The sequence below is a fragment of the Atractosteus spatula genome, chromosome 4, assembly GCF_055471065.1.
Source record: "Atractosteus spatula isolate fAtrSpa1 chromosome 4, fAtrSpa1.hap1, whole genome shotgun sequence".
Lineage (NCBI taxonomy): Eukaryota > Metazoa > Chordata > Actinopteri > Semionotiformes > Lepisosteidae > Atractosteus > Atractosteus spatula.
The window spans coordinates 63,011,050-63,035,374 of NC_142709.1; the positions used below are offsets into that span (position 1 = coordinate 63,011,050).

Sequence of the window (24,325 nt, forward strand, 5' to 3'; positions counted from 1 at the left end):
CCCCCTCCCCCACCACCCCAAGCATCCAAAGTAATACAAACATTGCTGAGCAACAAATAATTCAGAGTTCACTTCAGACAGAAAGTAAGTACATGTAAACGACAGAAACAAAGGACTCCCTCAAGGATCAGTATTAGCTCCCACCCTGTTTAATCTCCCAAAAATCACATCCTGAAAGTTTATATATTCTAACGACATCAATCTGGCAACACAGACCCCCACTTTTGACACCTTGAAATAGGTCCTAATGCGGATATTCAAACACAACTCAAAAACAATATCCAGCCTATTCCACCTCCACAATGCAAAAGCTACAAAAAAGCTCACCATACAAATTCTGGACAAGATTATCACATGCTCACAGAGACCAGAGTCAAGATTATTACAAGCTCACACACCCAGTTGAATGCCACTATGCACACGTCACTGAAACCCTACACTCCAACCCAGCCCTCTGGCTCCCTGTCCTATCACACATCCGACAACTCACAATAACCCACAAAATGCTCGAAGTCCAAAAAGCTCCTCACTTGCCCCTACATGAGGACATGTTTAAATCACCACCAAAACACGTCTGCCTTCAAGAAAGCCATCCGAAAAGAAACTCTCCCCAGCACAACGTCAATGCAAACTCCACCTGGGCTCAAGAATGGGAATCACAGGGCTTAACAAACAAGCACCTCATCAGAAGCTCTACACAACAACCTTCTGGCTTTCACTTTCTAAGAGAAGAGTGGTCCACTCTAAACTACTTGAGGATTGGTCATCGTCCCTGTCTTTCAAACCTCTATAGATGGTGAACCAGTGCAAGCTATCTTTGTTCCTGTGTGACAGAGGTAACTGTGTAACGGTTCTTGGGGTTTCCGCCCTTGCCGCCCCTGCCCTGCCAGTTCGTCCCTCACTGCCTGGGCGCAAACCCAGGTCTTCGGCGTCACGCAACAGGGAACTTGCCGGCTGAGCTAAAGGAGAACTCCCCCAGCCTGGGCGTTTGAGATACCTGTTATACGCAGGGGCTTATTCGTTACATTATGGAGCACATCCCAGAGGGCTGCCCAGTCCACAGACTCAGTGGAGAGCTACACATCCTCGACACAGCCAGACCAGGAGCTATGGTTGGCTCAGGGAATTTACATTCACTAAATGAATAGTGAAACAGAGAATTCCACAGAACTCTTTCTTTAAAGTATGCAAATGTATGGCTACAGCCCGTGTGACTAACAGGTCCTTCCCCTTTCCTCTAACTCTGAAGCTGGGGCAGAGGAAAAAGTAACAGGGGATCTTTTGGCAACATGTAAAGACACTTACTGAAAATGTTTTGTGTTGAGTCCAGAAATAAAAATGTTCACTTAGATAAATTTCAAGTTTTCTACTTGATTCCTGCCTCAAAGGCTGTTGTTTAGAAGTGAAATATTACTGACCTGTAATAATAATTCTCAACACCATTTTAATTGTTCAACTTGCCTATTTAAAATAGAAATAATGGGTTTGCACCCTAATCTTGTGCAGCTTGAAATAGCTTTTTTTAACAAAGACTTTTACTGAAAAAGCTTTCTAATGAAATGTTTAATGAAATTAATGACTTTTTAGCATCACAAACATTTTGCAATAAACAAAGATTGCAATCTCTGTAAAAGGTGCATTCAAATGTGAAAGAGTATTCTAATTATCATCATTGATGTGTGACAAAAGACTGGATTTCTGTATCATTTTTGTATATTTTCAGATATTAGGTCATTATGTAATTAAATGCAGTGATTCATATATTGGAACGCGATAAGTTTCTTTAAAGAAAAAATAACTGAGTTTAACCTATAACCTGTTATTAATGCAACTCATCACTACATCTTGGTTTGCTAAATGTTTGATTATTTATGTTCTACAGAAAACCCTGCTTTATCTTTAATTTTCATTAAAGAATACATCCCAGTATGATCATTTTTAAATTCCCCGGGTGGTGAGTTCTCAAATTCTCTGCAATTTTAGTTAAATATTTCCCGCCAGAAGTCTTATTTCTGTCACACAAAAAAAGGCTGTATGAAATCTGTAAAGCTGCTCTGAAGCAGTCAACATAAATAGCGATACAGATGAGTTCACAACAAGCAAAGATCTTTAAAATCACATTAAAAAATCTCATTTTTCATTGGGCCCCTCTTACATCTGTGTGATACTCACTCTGAGGTCATCTGTGCAACCAGCTGTAGGGAAGTGAAGCCAGAGCTCAGGAAGTTGTCTCTATACTGGTTCATTTTGATAGCACCCAGCCACTCTTCTACAGAGTTGAACGTAGTGAAGTCTGGCACAGAGCGATCAAGAAGGGGCTGAGAAGGCCTAGTGGAAACACATAAAAACATAAGAAAGACTACAAACGAAAGGGGGGCATTCAGCCCATCTAGCCCATTTGGGGGTTAGTAGCTAAGTGATCCGAAGATCCATCCAGCCATTTCTTGAAAGAAACCAAGGTACTGACATGAACAACTTGGCTGGGTACCTCATTTCCTACACCCACAACTCCTAGTCAAGTAAACCTGGTCAAATAATTTCTAAAGATAGAGATTAGATCCATATTCAATATTATTTCAGTAACTTACTTATCATAACAAAGGCAAACAAGGTCTGAAAATGTAGAATGTTAAAAGATTGTAATGAAGAAGGTTTCTAGAATAATTCATGCTACACTCTCTTTCACAATATGATTATATTGATAATACTAATCTATCATGCATAATTACACTATTGATGCCAGTAATTAGAGAAATTGTAAACCTAAGCATACCAAGCTGTAGACCCCAGCTGCAATACTAAACTATGCTGATCAGGCATCTTGATGTTGCCTAATTGGTTGTCTTGGAGTCCATTTTTAGTGTTTATATATAATTGTATAGGATTGGCAAATTGCCACAGTGGTACAAGGCTGGCTACACTGTTGGCCCTCCTGCCCCTCATCTCATTCGATTCGTTGTTCTGGGACTAGTTTTTACGTGAATGACTTTCATTATGAAAGAGGAAAGGTATACTTACACAGTAGAGATAGTGGCCACGGCTTTCAAGCTAGTGGGGTTGCGGATCATCTTGTCCAGTGTGTTTACGATCTCTGGGAAACGAGGTCGAGCATTGCGGTCCTTCTGCCAGCAGTCCAGCATGAGCTGATGCAGGGCAGCAGGGCAGTCCATGGGGGGGGGCAGCCGGTAGTCCTGCTCGATGGCATTGATCACCTGCCAAAAGGATTTCCAGACCAAATAAGAGTGGACAATTCCATAGACAGGTAGGAAAATCAATCTGTCTTGTTAAGCAGGGCTCCCGAAACAACTACAATACTGGGTAGTGATGTTTATGCATGAACCAAATTCGCTAGCATCATGTTGGTTCAATCCTTTAATCCTGTATTGTTAACAAAAATGGTTCAGCATTATGACAAAAAGTGCTTGCAATGCATCAATACTGGCTTTACATTGTCTCCAACTTTTGGGCAGATGCAAGACTTACTGTAGATGCCTTTTTTGAGCAAAAGAAAGCCAGCACAACAAAATCAAGAGGAGCCTTGACCTACCCAATAACTGAACACTCTATGAGGTAGAGCAGTAGTGCAAAGATATTTAGATTTACCATCTTCAGGTTTTGATTTTTAAAACTCTTGCCCCTTGAAGACAGTTATAGGAGCAGCCGCTATTATGAATAACTTCTTGATACCATTTCTTTTAAAGTTCTGATAAACTCAATAAACTCCAGGCTGTGTTGTGTACTATTTAACAGCGTACACCATATGCTGGGGGTGTGTCAGTTGCAGGCTATTAATTTATTATCTCCAGTGGGCAAATTACTCATTTTCATTTTAGAGTGAATATGGTATTTGAAGATATCAAGTAAATGGTAACAGTCCCATTTAAATTGTTAATATTGCCACTTGTTCACAGCATTAACAAAACTATTATGGTTTAAACTAATTTAAAGACACACATTAACATTGTATGATTAATCGTATTCGGACTAAGTGACATCCATTTCCTTAATTCCAATTTTATCTCTACAATGTTTTGTTCTCACTTTTCCATTATGCTATCTCTCCTACTTTATTTAAACAAGTGAGATTTCTATTCCTAAAATCATTTGATTCACCTGATGTGTCACAGGTCTGTATGGAGACATTGACAAGTGCCAGTATCTAGGCAATGCATCAGTCAGTCACAATGTAATAAAGTGGTCTGAAGCCTATAAAACACAAGAGCATTCTTACACAGTCTGTTGACTGCTCATAAAGATAAACAGGGACTTTAATGAACTTCACACACTTAGGCCCTGTCTCTGTTAAACTACAATGGCTTTAAGGGATGATTGCACAGGAAAGAATAGTGTGTCTGTCTCTTATATGCCTCCCATTATTTGTTTAAAACAGTTTAAAACGGGATGAACCTGAAGCAATCAGTTTGGATAATTGCCAGGCTCAACCATACCGTATCATGTATGCAATGGGTGGGAGAGATGTTATTTAAACCTGGGAGTGTTGAAAACTAGGAATAATCAATTCTCAAACAAATATGCAGTGACTGACCTACCTCGATTGACCTTGTCTTAATTGTGTCATAAGAAAATAAAGTACAAATGTTAGCATAACATGTTCACAAATGAACCCATTCAAGGAAAAAATGTTTAACAAAGGTGCTTGACTCATTTTTTCTTTTGCTTTTTCTCACCACCATTATGTTTTAAAAAACATGAAAAAAAACACCTCTATAATTTTCTAGTCTGAAATACAATATGGCAGCAGATTCAGAAAAACATTCTATATAACATTAATACTGGATTAATACTCTTTGGTATCACCTTAGAGAGGGTTACAAATTCCATTTATATTTTTATAACCAGTAATACATTAATAATGAGGTAGTAACTGATATCTATTAATGGTTAATAGCATGTTTAATAACAATCCTTAAATCATTTTCATGCACAGCTTATTAATTAATAATCTAATGTTATTTTCTGGTGGCACAGTCTTTTGGATGGGAACAATTTTAGTACCCATGTAAAATTTCACCAAGACACTAAGAGTTACTTAGTAAGTCTTAAGGGTTACTAGGGTTGTGTGTATGGTATGACATTAATAATTTGAATTTAGATGTGCCTGACTACATTTGTAAGATTTGTAATGTCTTGAAATGCTTCTATAAGGTTACAATGAGTTATTTATCTGATGTACTGTATCTCTTTACTTAATTTCAATAGATCTTTGACCTTCCACAAACAAGTCCTGCTTTTTTACAACTGGAAAAGCTCTGATGGTATGATAGATTGGTACTTATTTATTTTTTAATGTTACTGTAAGCTTATTTGAGATTGAAACCTTAAGAAATCATAGCCAAAATGTAGCAAAGAGTGTCTGGCAACCAAAGATGACAAAACTAAAATCACCCTTCTGGGTACCTTTTTTTAATTACACCTGCCTTTATTAGAAATTGATTTCAATTAAAGAGTATTCCCAAGACACACAGCTGCCCAGAAAGTAATGGAAATGTCTGGGAACATTTCCATGCACTATTCTCCTCAGCACAATAACGATACCAGCAACAGGTTTTCTTAGCAATGCTTAAGCAGTTCAAGCAAGTCAACAAACAGGGATCATATGATATTTTGTGTTTCAATTCATTTAGCTTTTCATATTTTCTTTTTCAGATTGATCTAATTACCAATTGTAAATTGTTAGGTATTAGTTATGTTCAGGTTGTAATAATTATACAATTTATAGTTTGCTGCTGTTCATGTAATGTCAACATAGCAAATAAAGGTATATCCTGCTCTATGGCCGTTGCTTGCCAAGATAGACTCTTGTTCCCACAGATAAAGCAGTTAGGAAACAGAAGGATGGATATTGGTACATGCTGTGGAAATGATCAAGAGAAAACTTAAACTTAAATAATAGAACTAGAAACTCCCAAATCTGAGTCTGATCTCAATGAAAAGAATAGGGTTCCAGTACACGTTTTTGTTTAGGACTTACACAATCTTAGTTTCACACAAACTGAAATATAAAAAAAGACAACAGCAGGCACAGAGAAAAATACGCCAAGCCTTCCTGACAATGATCAGTCCAAGTGATTGAAACATCTGCTTAATTGGCCTGGTTCTGTCTAAGAAAATTTTGAACAGCAGTGATGCGTACCAGAAAATTACTGAAAGTGGTGCAATTTGATGAAAAAAGCTTCGGCATCTAAGCTATCTCAGGAAGTACTCTAAATCACTGGGGCTCAACAGCACAGGAAAAAGGAGAACACAACAGCAACATAAACCTACAGTAGATTATGTCAACAGCCCTCCTAATTGACCTAATACATTGCATTGCAGGTCCTCCCTTTTGAAGACAAAATAAAGATTAAACATGACATATAGTTATGAAAAGTGTTAAACACTGCTTGCTGCTGCCTTAGCACCTTAATTGTGACTTTGGCAGCTATGATTCCCCATAAATTGTGTTCAGAATCTGGAATGAGAAAATACATAAACAAATACAACTTACATCCTGGTTGGACATATCCCAGTAGGGTCGCTCACCAAAGGACATCACCTCCCATATCACAATACCGTAACTCCAGACATCACTAGCCGAGGTGAACTTCCTGTAGGCGATGGCCTCTGGGGCTGTCCATCGCACTGGGATTTTCCCACCCTGGGATCACAGCAAACAGAAAGAGCATTATTAGATGGGTTACAAATGAGAAAAGGTCATTTGGCCCATCTATTGGTTTGTTTGCCTTATGTGGAACTTCCACACTAAACAGAATTTCTGGCACAGTTACAAACAATCAGGTTCATACTGTATGTATTTTAAATGTTGTGTGTATCTGAAGAGACATCTGTACAGTACACCAGGTATGTTTTTGCATGCCTGTCTCCTTGTACTTCAGATGATTCTTTCTTAAATGGCATAAAAAGCTTAAAGCATTTACCAAGGATAAGTCATACAAAAAATGACTTAGTCAATTAATACATGTCTCATCATCAACCCATTTTAACCACACCTTAGATGTTGAAATTCACATGCTAAATACACAGATAATTCACCACAAATATATTAATACACTGGACATTAGTCGAGACACTATCCTTGTTAATTTGTCAGGCCAGCAGGAGCCCAAAGTGGAATGAAAGACAAGCTGCTGAAGAGGCTGCCTTACAACAGACTACAATCCAATCCTTTATTGATCTACTCTGTTTAAAAATGTAAAACCATTTTGACAAGGCATCAGCACAAATTTACCTTTTATGGATTGATCCCTATCAATTGTCCCTTTACAGTCTCTCCCTAAAGGGAAAGTGCAGGGGTTAAGAAACTCTTACATCCACTGCTCAGTCTGTAATTGGCAAGAGTATGGGTGCCCTTGGTACACCAGCATGGTGATTGAAAGGACATGAATGTGTTTAAGATGTCTGACATAACCTGCACTCTATATACTCTATATATACTCTTAATAAGAATGGATTTTTTTCTGGTGAATTAATGACTTTCCACATTTCTTTGTTCTAAAACAACATCCTGACTTAATATCTATTAATTGCCTCCACAATTTCTCATACAGTACAGTATATCACCATGCCACACTAGTGCAGCAATGACTGCAAGTGCCATTTTTTGGAAAGAACACTGGATGCCAAGCTCAAGCCAATTTAAAACATTTTGATTTTGAGACTTCCTTCTGAACCAAAAAAGTAGTACATTTTGCTTGAATAGCACTGCAAGCCTGAAGAAAAATAAATTATTTCAGTACCACATAACACAAGTGCTAAAGATAGCCAAATCAGAAGAAACATTCTCTGGAGGTTCTTTAAGTGATAAATTATTGAACATCTTGTTTATGAGCAATCACTTGGTTGCAGATTTGCACTTCCACAAGGTCTTGCTGTTTTCTGATACTTCATGTCTCTATGTTTTGTACTGTATTCTGCCTCAGCACTTTTTTTAGTGATACCTTCTCTTCTCTCATCTCACCCTGGAATACTAAAATGAGACTCATATCTGTACTCATGAAAGGGGAATAGCAGATGGGTGGGACTGTAAACCGAGCCTTTTCGAAACTAATAACATTTTCACGGCTGGCTGGTTGAAGGCTGCTATGCAGATCTTCAATAATTAACGCTGTGGGGGGAAGGCAGCCAAATTCCACTTTAATAAAGCAAATTGCTGAAATGCGAAGGCAAACAAAGGGAAGGCAAAAATATAATGAAAAGTGTTCTGTTTTTTAATAACTCAAGAGAAAAGTGAATACCCCAGGGACGTGTGTTGAAGAAATGTTCAGAGAATTAAAATAAGTCTACTGTTAACAAAGTGCTGACACTTTCTGAAGCCTACAACTGTGCTCACTCAAACAGGTGGTGTATCCAAAGACCTTATTGACCTTGACATACACTTTTTGAACAAAATGCCAAGACACTAAGATGTGGCATCATTTAAACTGAAGCAATCTTGTCACCCAGGTGTTCCAATTAACTGTGTTCTGTATTTAAAAACACAACTTATTTTGATAACGATCATCAAAAACGATTCCAGTCTAAATCCTGAAGGACAAATGTGTACATAACTGAATAAACAGATACAGCAGGAACATGCATCATGTGTGTCAGGATATGTAAAACATTAGACGGTAGCACTGATCACTAGACAGGGGTAAAATGTCCATTTCATATAGATAATCTGCAATCAGCAGGGGCTCATAACAGAAAAAGAGGACAGTATTTTGAAAAGAAATGGAGAAATGGGATTTTACTGTGGCCACAGGTCACCTTGATTACAACAAGTAGATCTCTGTGAAGCCACTAGAAAAAGATCCATAAATAATAAGAACCCATCTTCTACAGTATGTTAAATGATTGACGGCCCCAAAGAGGATCTTCTTGGAATTGCTTGCTTGCTGTCAGGTTAAAAGCAATCATCCTAATGTCTGTGTACGACAGGGCCAAGGAAAGGGGAGCTGTGCACACAGCTGTCACAGATCTGGGAGTGTGTGGACAGCAAAAGATGAAAAAGCTCTCACCTTGCAATGGTCGTGCTAAAGCTTAATGCACACTTGTAATTACTCCACTAACTGGGATATTATGCCACACAAAGAGTAAAAATTAGGAAAAATGAAACAGGCTTATACTGTACATTCCTGATTTTATTGTAGATAATAACACTATGTGGGACATGTTGGGGTTTAGGTACCGTTGCACATATTTTTAATTTGTCACCTACTGAACAATTTGTTTTGCAAATAATCCCACAGAAACCACCAGAAGGTCCCGATTCTGACTAAATAAAAGAAATATGAATATAATATTATAAAACATGACATTTGTGTAAACTAAAATGTGATATTTCTTATCTTTTAATCAATGCATGTGCACATATATAAAAGAAAAAGCAATTCACATCACATGTTGTACTTGAATGCAATGACATGTCTTGTGAGTGTGAAGAAAGTATCTAGCTGAAATGATATTCAGGATACTGAGGGTACTCCTTAAAGCTTTTCCTAAACATCCTTCTTATGAATTCACCGTGGTCTCCCAATTACATTTCCTTTCTAATCTGTGAAATCTATAATTTTGTAACTTAAGCAAACAAACTTTAGACATGACTTTCAACTTTATGAAACAGTGTGTTCAAAGATTTACTTACATGAGTCATAGCTGTCCCTCCATGTTAATATAATGGCTAGCAACTTATTAAACCTAAAATTTGGATCTGAATGAAATTCAATGTAAGTAAAAAAGGCTGAAGCACTGCAATCATTAAAGCATATCGTGACTTGAAAGTCTGCTCTACTGCTTACTGGCCTTTTGTTATAAAGTGTTCTGTTGGTATATGTCTACTTTGCTTTCAATTCTACTCACAAGTTACGGTCCTGATGTTACAAATCTGCAACAGATTGCTTGCTATTACCATTTTGATTGTTTAAACATACAGCTGGTGCGACGTATTAAGAGAGGCACTTAGTAAGTTTGTATTTATATGCTGTATGGTTAGAATGTTTATATGAAAAACAAGGAAATTATGCAAAAACTATGCAGAAATTGTCTTTTATAGACAATTTAATTTTATGGAGATTTAACTACATTCAGTTTTTTTTTAACAAAACAAGAAATACTTGCCCTAACTAGTGAGTTTCTGATGAGTCTAGTGAACACGTTTTTTGTTCAAAGAAATGGGATGACAGCTGCAGCAATCAAGGGCTTTTTACTGTAGCTTGTGTCTCTGCAAAATGGACAAAATAGTTCACTCCTCTGTGGGACCACACTAATCAATTCTACAGTATACAGATTTTAATAGAGTATTTCTTAGCTTAGAGAATTATCCTATTCTGCATTAACAACTTTCCCAGTACTATCATCACAGGTAGATGCTGGTGTAATCCAAGGGGATTTCTTGGAGCTGTTAAAATGAGCTAATTAAAGCTGGCGGCCAATTCCCGCAGGGCATAACATGATAAAATATGGGCACATTTGTCCCAGTACATTTTTATTTAAATCTTAAAATTATTCAACACTTTACTATGCACAATAAGAAATTAATCATGTTCACATGTACATATTATGCAAAAGTGATCTAAATTGAACAATTTTACATTATGATGCAGCCTGACATAGAATTCAGTATATTAAAAAATGACCGGTATACAGATTAGGAGGAATTAATCAGCATAATAAAGCAACTGAGAAGCAATTTAACCATTTCTTTAGAGCAATATATAACTGAAGAATATGAATTTTAATTAAATAATAAGGACTTTGCACAGAAAATTATTATAGAGCTAAAACGTACTGAAAAAGACTTTTTTAATACTCATCATTTAGGGTGAACCCAGGGGGTATTTGTAAGCAGCTGTGGTAGCTCAGACGGCAGGGGCATCTAGCTCCTGACTGGAAGGTCCCAGGTTGCAGCCCAGGTAATAATAATAATTGCTTTCTGGACACTCCACTCAAAGCACTTTACAGGTAATGGGGACTCCCCTTCACCACCACCAATGTGCAGTATCCACCTTTGGGGGCAAGTGATGTAGCTTCATTTTATTCCTTCCAGACGGCTCCCAGGTCCACTCAGCCTGCTTTCTAAACGAGTACCGGGGGTCAGTCCTTCCAGGGGTAACAGGCCGGCCGGAGCGTGATGCTGACCACATCACCTCCACCTCCAGTGTCGGATGGTCAATCAAAATGGTGGCCCTTGCCCCCATTCCCCCATACTGTAGGCCTTTATGGCCTGAAACAGGATCTACCTACCTACCAGGATATTTGTAGGTATCAGGATGTGCAAAAAAACATGTGCAAAGCTAAAGTAAAAGAAATCGGAAAGCTAAATAATTAAAAAACAGTGGGAGAGAGACATCCAAGTCATCCAAGAAAATGCATTATACTGTATATGTACTGTATAGAGAGAATAAACCCATATTCACAAAGAAAAACAAAAATCGAATTTGTTCTTCTCTGACATAATGTGTAAACAAAATTTATTTTGCAAGTTCATCATTTTCATCACCTTGAAGCCAATCTTATCAGATCTCAGAAGCTAAGCAAGGCTGGACATGATCAGTACAGGAAAGGAAACACAAGTTGATGCTGCGAAAGGTTGATGCTGTGGTACCAACCATCAGATGAGCCTTAAAACTGTGGTCATTAATGTTTCCAAAACACCTTTTGAAAGAGCAGAGGAGTTATCCCAGGTGTCCTGGATAAATTCTGCTCTGGTTTTCCTAAAGTTCCCCCTTAACTTGGTTGGTAAAGGAATTTCTAACTTCTCCACATGAGAAGATGGTGGTGGATGAAGTGGGGTCCTTCTATGTATTTTTCAGATGAAAAGCACTTCATGAATTTGCAGCATTACTGTTGTTATTTTACTTTGGCAGCAAGAAACACAGAACCTAGCTTAACCTTCAGAAGTGCAAGGGTGAACGAGGTACAGCACAGAAACCTCAAAAAGAAAACAAACAAAAAATCAATGATATTTCCACGTTTCGTTGCAATAACCAAGGAAAATCGCATTAAAGGAAAAGGGCATGCACCTCCTATTTCTATCTCAGGTAGTTTTATTTTCCATTTGAAACACCAGTGGACCAGCTAGTTTTCTAATAGAAGCTGCCAGGTTATCAGCCAGGTTTATTTCTCTTGGCTTGCCAAAGAATAGCGGGGACCTTTCTCCCTTTTAATATCTCCTCTAACACTTCTTGTGTGGACAGGAGGAAACCTGATCAAAATTGACAGGCTTGTTTACCGTGCAGATGCATACCTTTCCCAAAGCAATATTCCTGACTAGTGAGCCATTTACCATGGATGTCTTGTCCTTGCCGCTGTTGTCTGAGCACATGAATAAAAATACATGCCTGGACAAGAGGGTACTTAGTCCTGACACCAAGCCTGGCACAGATTTCAAATTATTATTGTTTCCCATTGCTGAAGGTGTATCTATTTTATATCAGCTTCAAAGGAAGTGTACAATTTCATATTCTGCGAACTCCATACACAAAGCTGCATTGCTGTGCAAAGCCATGTTTTCCAGATGCACAACAAATAAAACCTTTTCTTTGTCCTGTAGTTGTGTATGTAAAATTTAGCATTGTGAAACACTCCTGCGCACAGAAAACAAGCTCAGATTCTATACATGTTCAGTAACTGTTGATAAGCATTATTGAAGGGGGCTCTCACACTTTGCTTTCATATACAGTTTAAATTAAAATACCGAATTAAAATATTTTTATCTAATGTTGCCCGATTCAAAGTCCAAAATGCAAACAAAAAGAGTGCAACTGTGTTTTGAACCATCAACAGAAACACTCACTGTAAATTCCAGGAGAGCACAGGTTAAGGAATGTCAAGTAGGTCAAAGATGTTGGATAAACATTGCTGGCTTTTGAATTTAGCTCTGACCTCAGCTTTCAGCCTAATTCAGCATCATCTCTGGGAGCTAAATAAAGGACTGAAAGCATTTTCCAGCCACGGTCTGTTTGTCTTGCCAGCAACCCAGCTGCCTTCCTGGGTGTGCTCAGGTGAAAGCTGTTATAAATAAGAAAAATAAATAAAGAAAACCAGCTTCGAAACGGCAGAGGATAGATGGGGGCTGGGATAATGGCATTTCAGTGCGCCGTGAAACTCCCTGCCAGCGTAACCGATCATTTCGAAAATCAATTATGGACTCTGCACCAGCCTCATCCACCTTGGTGTCACACTTGGTGAGGTGCGTTTACTACCTCATCCCTTGCATTCTGAATGAATTTGAACTGAAGGGTTAATGAAATGCAATTAAGTGGCATATCGAAGGCCTCATGGACTGCTGGTAGTAATTTAATGGGGATACAGGAAAGACAAAGACTGAAAAAAGGCGAGTCATTTACAGAGCAGGTCCAGTTGTAGATAAATCATATCATGTCAGAGAGATTTAATTTGCCTGGCCTTACTTCAGTGGCCTTGCTCTGTGATTGCCCCCTTCATCCTTAACATCTGAGGGCACAGCGTCAAAAGAAGTATTGCATTAAGCCTAATTAACATGGACTCAAGGACTCACTCTCTTCTTCTTTTCCTGCTTGCAACTTCCACTGGTCTGTCTCACCATTCAACAATTGTTAGGATTCTCCCCCAAGTGAATAAAAGATTTCACAAGGATTTATAAATCCCTTGACTAAGATTAGAAAACCAAAGTACTTTTATCTGTTATCTTTTATCATCATCATTCTAACATCTTATGTTAAAAGTTTCTTTCAAGCTATCATAGTGCCCTGTGTTCCATATATAGCATTATAAACATAAACTCCATACAAGAAATATTAACAGAAACATGAACTGAAACATGACATTTTCATGGAAGGAATATACTGAGGGCAATAATCAGCTTCTGACTAAAACAGAACTTTACCTACAATTAATTTCTCTCTGTATATACTGAGAAGCATTAAAGCACTATGATGAGTAATGGAACCAGTTGCATAGGTTGTGTTTTAGTGTCTCTTAGTATACAGTATATAGATAACTATATACAAATATAATCTCAGCCTTAACACTAAAGAAATTCAATATGCTTGTGGCAGATAGTACCCAGATCACCAAGCACGTACAAAAAGGCAAAGTTTTCAATCCTTTATCAATTCTTTTTCATTGTGTTCTGTATAAATTATATAAACATGAACTGAGCAAAAAAATGGTCTTGTCTTCATCTTAAAAATCCAAATAATAATAGCATTTCAAACACTTCAGATTGTGGTCTATGAGCTACAGTATCAAAGGGGATTTGACCTCAGTCTTTTCTTCCTCTATAGAGCACAATAGGTTCTGCACTAATTCCATGGTGGCAAACACCGTGTAGTCTATCATTCCTTTGTTGGTGTACAGAGTCCACAGTCATCAGGTCAGGCATTAGCCCAATTCAGCAAACTCTCTTAGAGTAAATGTTATCCTGATCAAAGCTTCATCTGGATCTCTTGAGAAAAAGTCATACACAGCAATGAGCACTCAGGTGTTGAAACTGAACTTAACTTATTTTAAAGGTACCTTTCACTTAAACTTGTTCACTTAAGCTTGTATTCAATCTCAAAGGTGAATCCACTCAAGTCAATTTTCTATATCCATTACAAGAGCAAAACCATTCCATGGAACCCAGACAACATACACATCTCTGTCACAAATGATCAATGTCCTACAGAAAAATACCATATCATATAGAGCATTTCCATAAATAGTAGAAATTCTACAAATGTGTGATAGGAACTTGAAAACTGTACATCAAAGTTAGGTCAGAACACAAGGTGACTGTTCAGAATTAGGCTTGTAAAGTTATTACTTTATTTCACTACAGAGATAACCCAGAGAGTCTACACATACCGTAGGTATGAGAAGAACAAAGAAGCAAGAGTTCAAATGTCTAAAACAGAATTCCAATCCTTAACAGATAATGCAAAGCTAGAAGTATGTTAATGAGATCTGATTTGACAGATATGATGTATGTACAGTATATAATCCACTCTACTACTAACTGCTTTGCTATTCAGTTAAGCATTAATATGGCTATATCATAATGCTGCACAATACTGTATGTGTAAACACAAAACACGTCTGATCCAAACATCAATTAAACATGCTTCCATCAACATTTAAACTACAGTAAGAATAACTTAATTCATTTATGAACGGGCTGGTGATGAGGATGTAGTTAAAACTGCATACGTTTGTCTGCGCATATGCTTACACAGAGGAGCTCAGGAAACATCACAAAAGGGGATGTTTGCACTGTAGCCATCAAATATACAGAGACAAATGGCAGAACTGATTCCTCAGCTGTTAAATGAGAGTTTGGCCTAATTGCAGTTCCATAATCACAGTGTAGGCTTGCACATAAATTGTAATGTGCAGGACACGTACAGGCAGAGATACAGGGAATGACAAGCACGTCAACAATAAATAACAGCATGGGTGGCCAGTTTTCTTGGTAGAATGGGGAAGGCAAACAGTGAGTTAGTCATGCTTGGATGCAGAAATCGGAGGTCTGGGAATTGCTTACCTGCCATCTACAAATAACCGGTGTGTGGTGTATTAAAATAGCAGATAAAGAAGGTCCTCCTTCTGCCTAATTAAAAACTATCTCCTGCAACTGGCTCCACATGAAGTAGTGTTTCCCCCTCACAGGATAATTACAAGATACCACACAGGGACGCTCCTGATCTGCCCAGGTTTTATGGATATAATGGTCTTTTTAATATCTCCAGGATGTAATTAAGTTCCAAATGGGGTGTATCAGAGTTGATAGGAAGTTGCATGGTTTTGCCTTCCAATTAATACAAGCGCATGTTTACTCAACCACACAAAATGTGACACATTCACAATGTAAAAGTCTGATTGCCTTAAGGGATATTTTTTTTCAACCACATGTAAGGTAGCACAGTTTGGGCCATTTATTGTTATTATCCTTTATGTAAGAAGGACACAATTTTGTAAAAAGACAGGTCTATGATAAAAATGAAAGTGCTTTAAAATGTTTTGAGGTACCTTTTGATTGGAGACCAAATGGCTCCTTTTTGTCTTTACATTTCCAAAGAAAAACATAAAAATGAAGGTCTATTACTGGCAAAACCACCTGATTAAAATTATCTTCATATGTGGATCAACAAAGCCTTCATTATAAAGATATGCTTTGTGCACACAAGTATTAAGGACTAAATAACACTGAGGAAAGTTTGCACAAAGACAATTCTCAGACAAAACTACATTTCATTATTTTTTCCATCAATTCCCTCGTTTGCAGCTATATTTTATAAGAACAAAGAAAGCATTTCCCAGTGTGTTCCAGATGGGGAAAATGACTAAGATTCAGTTGATTGCTGGGGAACAATGACAGAAATCACCCAGCAAATACCTCTGTGAGTGAAAACAACTCCAACAAAAACAACAAATAAACACTATTTCCTTTTTCAAAAATCAGGCGTCTTTTCACTCAATGCTAACCAATGGTAATTAAATGGTAAATGAAGTAAAATATATATATATACTGTAAAGCAGTCTGTACCACTGGAAGACTCTTTGGGAAGTAGGTAAGGCTCATGGATGCTCCGTCCTCCAAGCCTGATAGCATTGGATTACACCTGACATGAGCCTTTCGTTTTGGTGTAAGATTAAGGGTTAGAAAGGTGAGAGTGGGGACTCACCAGGGAGCTGGTGTAAGTGGGGTCAGAGGTGTCATCCTGAAGGTAGCGAGAAAGCCCAAAGTCAGACACCTTGCACACCAAGTTGCTGTTGACTAGAATGTTGCGGGCTGCCAGGTCTCTGTGGACATAGTTCATGTCTGACAGGTACTTCATCCCAGCAGCAATCCCTCGCATCATCCCCACAAGCTGGATCACCGTAAACTGGCCATCATTTTGCTGTCAGAAAGGGAGAACAGGGTAGTAACAGAAGCCCTTACTATATATCATCTGTATATTTCCATTAATACATAGATAATTCTCAGTTCTCTTTGATGATAATTGATCATTATTTTCCATGGCAATCAATTAATTCACTAAATATAGCTCTCTAAACTGGTAATTGAAAGAAATCATCCAGAGGAATTAAAATTATTCAAATAGATTGCCTTTCTGGTTATTGGTAGGGCATTACAATGCAACAATCATAGATTGCCCACTATAATCTCTTCTTGTTCAGATTTTATAGTGTTTTTAAAAGCAATTTTAGTTGCAGTGCTTAGCATGTATAATAACAATGCAGCAGGCTTGAGAAAACAATACAAAATCAGGTGGTGGAATACATACAACAAGGTTATGCAACAAGAAAATTAATGAAATAAAAATAAATTCAATTTTTGTTTAATAACAAGAGGTGTTGTATTTCATGCAGTATACTGTATATAAAAGGTTCACCAATGATAATGAGAAAACTGATTTTTTATTTTTCTTTAGGTTGCAATTCATATCAAAATTGCTTTGTTGGTCCACGTACAAATCAGTCCCCACTTACAAAATGCCAAAAGGAAAAAAACTCATCCGGAAAAATCACATCATTTTAGCATGAGCCTCGAGCAGGTACAGTACATACATTCAGCATTTGCGAGTGCAGTTTTGCAAAGCCTAATTCTTTTGATGCAGTTCACCTACATTATTATGACTTACCATTGATTTTAGTCAGAAATATGATTTGTTAATTGGATGTAATACAATGCTAAAAGATAAGCCTACACTGTTCCATTTTATTTGTTTTTGTGTAATACCTTGACTGAGTAATACCACTTAAAATTGACTTCCACAAATCCCTGAAATCTACTTTTCCTACTCACCTTTCTGTCCTGTCCTTTTAGGAAAATACCAGCCTTAAACATTTATCATTGAAATGTTTTTGGATAGTAATGTTGCAGTCTGTTTTGTTCTATCTTTAGCTTATTAATGCTTAACATACAGGTAGCTTCCCCAGGGCAATGTCTTGAGTATAATTTACAGGTAAGAAGATATTTGTATTCAGGTGTTGTATATAATTTCAGTTTCATGGTACATGCCACTTTCATCAATACTCTATTTCCTTTAGTATTGTTTCAAGATAATGTAGTAGCATGTACCAAACTTGGCCTTATTTACAGCACTCTTGATAGTTATTCAGATATACAGTACTGTACTTTTTTTTACTCCATGGATTCTAACAAATATCAGGTTAATCAAAATCAATGAAACACAAGTCAGCCTGCTTGCTAGCAAAGGCACTGCAAACTTACTTCAAATGAGTACTTTCAAACAAGCATCAAATCAAGCTGGAGAGGAAATGGATCCATTAACTATAACTATACTATATTGATTTGGCGATATTTATTTGTCTAACAGAAAAGAAATCTTCATTTTTGACAGTAGAAAGTCTACTGGAATCATTAACTATCCATTCTTTTAGTCAATAAAAAACATCAAGGCTGGTCATGACATACTTTCACACACTCTCTGTTGGTAGCAATGAGTTACAGTACATTGTGCTATGGGACATTAAGCTACAAATAAGGCCTTAAACATTTTACTGTTCTAACCTTGGAAATGTGGTTTAAAATAAACTAAGTTTGTTTTGTTTTATTTTTAAAGTTATTCAGCTTAGATAAAAAGTTCATTTATAACCCAAAAAGTAATCCCTGACAGAGAAACTGAAATTCCAGAAACTACATTATATTAACTGATCATCTCTGACTGCCCTGCGTTCTCATTCTCTTGCCTAAGAATAAGAGACAGCCTGCAGTAGTCCTGCAGTTATAAGAAGTAGGTCAAGTTTTCCTACTGGGCTGAGCCCCCCAGATTCCCCACCTCAGGAAGGTGTGGGCTGGGGAGAAGTAACACTTCATTAGCCAGGCCCAAGGCAACATGCTGAGACCTTTTCTCATTCATAGTTTTTTCTCATTCATACCCACATCTGAGGCCTGAAGCTGCAGATCAGCACCACTAAACTGTACACACCTAATCCTCTAAAATTGTACTCTCACTGATACTCTGACCTTGACGTCTCTGTGGCATAACACTCTTTCTATTGTCCTGAGGTATGCTGCCAGACAAAGGGAGGAAGCGTTGGGGATACAAGAAGAATTTTCCTATGCAGAGACAGGTCAGGCTGAGAGCTGAGCCTTTTTAAAGTTTAACATGCACAGTAAACTTTAATTGTGAAAAGTACAAGTAGTGACACCTATCACAAAGTTCTCATGATAGCTGACATATCTTGGAGCTAACTACTCCATGGTAGAATGTCATGTTGTAAAATTAGGTAAAGGTATTTTTAATTAAAGTTGGCTCTGGATTTTAAATATTTTTGCACTACACAGGTGTACAAAAAATTAATCTAATCCTGAATTAAAAGCCAAATGGCAAATATTGTACTCAATTTCTTTATTGGTAAGAGACTTGATCTCAACAATCAAGCAGGATGTTTTTAACAATAAATACAGTATTGTTTCCTTCAGTGTACTACAGTTTAAACCTTAATTTTTGCTTAAAGAGCTCAACTATTTGGTTAACTAAACAAAAAAAATAAGATTAATAAGTAAAGTTAATTAATAATAAATACCCACCCTAAGGAAGGAGTCCAGGGCGCCATTTTCCATAAACTCTGTGATGATCATGACTGGCCGGCTCTTTGTGACTACCCCCTCCAACCGGATGATGTTGGGGTGGTCAAATTGGCCCATGATGCTGGCCTCACTCAGGAAGTCCCGCCTCTGCTTCTCGGAATAGCCAGCTTTTAATGTTTTAATGGCCACATAGATCTCTCGTTTTCCAGGTAGCTTCAACCGGCCCTTGTACACCTCTCCAAATTCACCTGGAAACACAAATGATCTGTCACTCCACACACAGGACACTCGCCTACTCTCTAAAAAAACATCTAGTCACAAAACGAAGCCCCACAAATAGCTATGTGACTTCCATTCCAGCAACAAGACAACACAAGACAAGACAAGCTGTATTCCAGCAGTGTGGAAATGACCTCAATTTTTTCAGCTTCATTGGTTTTTCCCACCATATATATAATTAATCTATTTTAGGTATCAAATCATGAGAGAAGTTAATGAATGGATGAATGTAGTTTGCTACCTAACAAACACAGAAAACCTGAATAACAAACATCCTTTGTACCTGCACCAATGACTTCCTCAATCTTCACACAGGACACATCAATCTCCTTTGCAAACTCTCGAACTGCCTCATTTGGGTCTTCATATGTGAAAGGGTCAATGTAAATTTTCATCCCAGGAGAGCCTAAGGAGTAAGTTGGGAAACAGACGGATGAAAGAATGTAAATGTATCAAAAAAGCTCTACATAATTTTGTGTTTAAAAAATCATATGCTGGATATTTTATTAATCCACAGATTATCTGAGGAAGATATAATATTAAATAATAATATTAGACTTTCTAACTAGTTTGAGGTTGGCTATATACAGTATGTACAGGTACATACAAAGCTCATAACTTAACTGTGCATATACCATACTGTGTAAGGAATATATGCTTTGAAAAGCCAATTAACCCATTTTCCAAGGTTCCTATAGGAATCATAAAGTAACAGAAGTGAAACACTAAAACAGTAAAAAAAAACTTTAAGGGTGAGCTGTTGTCTGCAGTTAATGGAAAGTGAACACTGTTGTTTCTGAAGTCAACTTAAGAACACAAAGAATTGTTCCCTTCTTATTATAGAATAACGGCAAAAATGTTTACAGTCAAGGACAAGACTTTGTGCATGACCTGCAAGTCAGATCAACTATAAAGATTCTCAACAACAAGTCAACATCAGTATTTAAGACAGCATTCCTAGAGTAGATGTAAATAGCATTGTCAAAAGAATTTAAGCAAATGCCAATGCAGACCCAATTATTGCTGTTCTTGATGGGCCAGACATCACTGGCACATACAGTATTCTTTGCATCAAGACAATTCAGAGTCAAAGATCTTGGCAACACACTGAAGAGCAAGATTAAACTGACGTTCTTCGTGTTAATTCTGACTGCATAATACATAGATGAATAACTGGAAGTGTTAATCAAAACACACAACACATAGGTGAGCATTTGGTTGCTGAGGAAGACTTAAGCTTTATTGACCACTGGGAACCATTCTAATGTAAAGGTGTGACAGATTACTAAATGAGATGTGCACCAATCGTCTTGGGGCAAGAATCTACAGAAAAAATTAAAAATATATTTAATTTATATTTATAATTTGAGGCACAAGAATCCAAAGAAAATTTACAAGGAAGATAGTGAATACTGCCAAAAAAAAAACACACCAGGACAAAAAGAACAAGTAGCCAGAGGACTGGACAATTAAATACTTATAACTATAAGGAGGTGTGTTAGAATCAATGTACAAGAAATACAAGATACTGCATTAGCAGAAGTCTGCAATGTAATTGGAACCACTTGATTGATGGTATTTGGATTAAGAACTGTTTAATTGGTAGAAAGGGAACAGTACAGATAAAACATGAATGCACAAACTGGTGTGATGAAATTACCAGAGTACCACAGGGATCTGTATTTGGATGACTAATTCATATTAGTGGTGAAGATTCTGATATGGATAGAAGCATGTTGCTGAAATACTTAAATAGGCAGATTAGTAAATATTATAGAAACTGCAAAGAAAATTCAAAATCGTCAGGTGTTAGGTAGCATTAATTTATATATTATAAATATATACAGTATAATGACAAACAATGCATTTGAGGAAGGTAGCTATGAAAAAGGTCTAAGCATTTATATTGACAACATTTTCATCTTCTAGGTAAGTAATATCCATACTGTATGTTTAAAGGGACATTATATTAAAATTGTACAAAGCATTAGCAAAACCTAATTTAATTAACCTCCTAATTAACATAATTGGTCACCATGATACTAAAAAGGTATAAGTGCATTTTTAAGTCAAGAGTAGAGAAGATTACAAGGGAACCAGATTTAGGTATTCCAAGTCCTCATAGGCACTGACAACATTACCCTGGAGATATCTTAAGAACTAAGAGTGACAAGGAATTGGACAGCAATGGAAACTAACAGGAAGTCATTTAAAACTCAGAGTAGAAGCCACTTATTTACAAAGGATTGTGGGCATCTGGAAATAAGTTACTCAGCCATGCATTCAAAGTTGATAATATTCTGTTAACAAAACTAGATGGGCCAAATCTTTCACTTTGATTCTTCCAGTTTGCAAACTTTCTTATGTCCATCTTCACTTAATAATGTATATATTTTGATGAAGTTCACAGGTGAGGCTTCGAGTTTGGAAGTACCCCCCAGCTGCAAATTAAACCTGCTTTTGTGGCATTATGTTACCCAGCCTCATAGATTCAGGGTTTCTGATCTGTGAAGCTGTTAGAAAGCTCTCTGTGTAGAATGAATTCTTGTGGAGGGAGACACAGTGGTTAGGTTTGCTTCCTCGTAGCTCCAAGGGTTAATTCCAGTTTTGGGTGTCGGCATAAGTGGGTCTCATATGCTCTTCCCATAAGCATGTAGACTTTCATTCATCTCTCAAAGACATGAGAGCTAGATACAGTTTATTCTGAATTATCCTTTTCTCTCATTGGTCCTGATTGGAACTGAATCTCCATCCAAGGGAAGAGTACTGTAGCTATGTGCATCAGTCCCAATGTACACCCTGTGCTTCTGGGAAAGGCCCTGGCTTTCTGCTACCTTCCCCAGAATACACAACTTTCTACTAAATTAGGAGATGAATCAGAAGAGCCTATAACTGATAGGTGGAAAAGGTCTATAAAAAACAATGTTGAAAGAGTCCTGAATGAAACTTGGGATATGGCATGATAGACTTTCAGTCCACGTAAATCAATATAAGAACAGTCTTCATTTCTTTGAGTGGAAGCTCTGTCTAACTGATTTCTAATTGCTTTGAACCTTGGCTGCTTGGATGTAATTGACGATTAAGCAAGTCCATACACTCAAATTAAAGAATTCATTCAGCCGTTTGGAACAGCAGCTCTGCATCACATAATGGCTTTCTCAGCATCAACAAGCACTTATATTATCAGCCATTATGTAGTCTCCATTTCAGTAAACAACACAGATAGAACCTATTGCTTTTATTACAGGAACATATCTGCCTTTCATATATAATTTACAGGTTGTATTTTTCCTTATAGCGCTGTTTAACATTTTTTTATAGCTGCTAGAATAAATAGATATGTACGTAAATATTTTATGCATCCTTGATCTGTGCTTGCTCAGCACACAAAGCGGATGATGTACTGTTTTGTTCTTTCTATAAAAGTGCCTTAGTAGAGAGTCTACACTAAGTCATGCTATTCTTTATCGTATCCCATTTCCAAAATATAATCTTATTAGTACAACCATAGTGTAACTGAATCATTCCATGTTGAGTATACTAAGGTGTTGGTAGAGTTAATAAGGATAGTGTAATAAAAACCTTTATTCATGAAACTGTTAGTTAAGAGTTAGTTTGTTCAAAAAACAAGAAAGACAGGACAGATATTTTACTGCAATACATTGCACTTGGAAAAAGTTGTATGAATATGGAATCTGAGACAACAGATTGATTTGCCAAGCTGTCAAAAGCCATCAATGCAACGTGCTATCTGGTGTCAATAAATTTTAGAATTAAGGTACTAAAACTCCCATATGTTAAACTGATTTCCTTCATTGCATTAAAATATAATCATGCAACAGACCAGAAGAGCAGATGTGCAAATGTAACCAGCACAAATGCCAATATGCAGTATTCATTATGGCCAGCCAAGTGAAGGAAGCCTGTGTGACACCTCATGCCTGCCTTCCCTCTCATCATATAGGACTCCATCTGGCTCTTGTGGCACTTAATCCTCTGAGACACCACTTAACAACATCTGTACACTATAAGTGGTGACACAAATTACCATTTATTTACATGGGCGAGTTGCTCGTCCTGATTTGTGGGAGCGTTTATTGGGCAAGTGGTCTGGTATCCATCTGGGACCCTGTCAGCGAGGTCAGTGAGCTGATTGTCTGTGGTGCTACGGCTGAATAAGGTCAGAGCTGTGGATACTTAAGCAAGGTGACACACCATAACGGAGAACAAAGTCACAGTTTTAAAGCAGTCCACACCCTAAACTTCTGTTTTCACAGTTCAATGTCTGATACTATATTTCCTTGTCAAATCCAAGTGGGGATACACAAGTCAGTGGGACTATCAAGAATGTGCCATTACTAAAAGGGGTAGTTTGTGCATTTTTGAGTTTCATTTGATGTATCTGTTCCAAAAACTATTTTACCTACTGTAGGTGTCCTGGCAACAAAAAAGCTTCTGAAAAGACTCCTGAATGCTGACTTTTGGGAGATAATTCAGGGGAAAAAATAAAATCTTAACTCTGCT

The 24,325-nt window shown here is 37.3% G+C and overlaps 1 protein-coding gene across 2 annotated transcripts in view; it reads right to left on the minus strand.

The window, feature by feature from the left end:
• The window catches only part of ephb1 (EPH receptor B1), a 207,052-nt gene that overhangs the window by 13,223 nt on the left and 169,504 nt on the right, over positions 1-24,325 (minus strand). For both annotated transcript variants that reach the window (XR_016090951.1, XM_088913568.1), the window contains exons 10-15: positions 20,085-20,207; positions 19,523-19,770; positions 16,647-16,862; positions 6,509-6,658; positions 3,019-3,212; positions 2,173-2,328 (exon numbers count right to left, since the gene is read on the minus strand). Coding sequence is in view for 1 of the 2 variants with exons in the window: in XM_088913568.1 (XP_088769694.1) it covers positions 2,173-2,328; positions 3,019-3,212; positions 6,509-6,658; positions 16,647-16,862; positions 19,523-19,770; positions 20,085-20,207 (1,087 nt within the window). In the remaining variant the exon portion in view is untranslated. The remainder of the gene's footprint in view (positions 1-2,172; positions 2,329-3,018; positions 3,213-6,508; positions 6,659-16,646; positions 16,863-19,522; positions 19,771-20,084; positions 20,208-24,325) is intronic.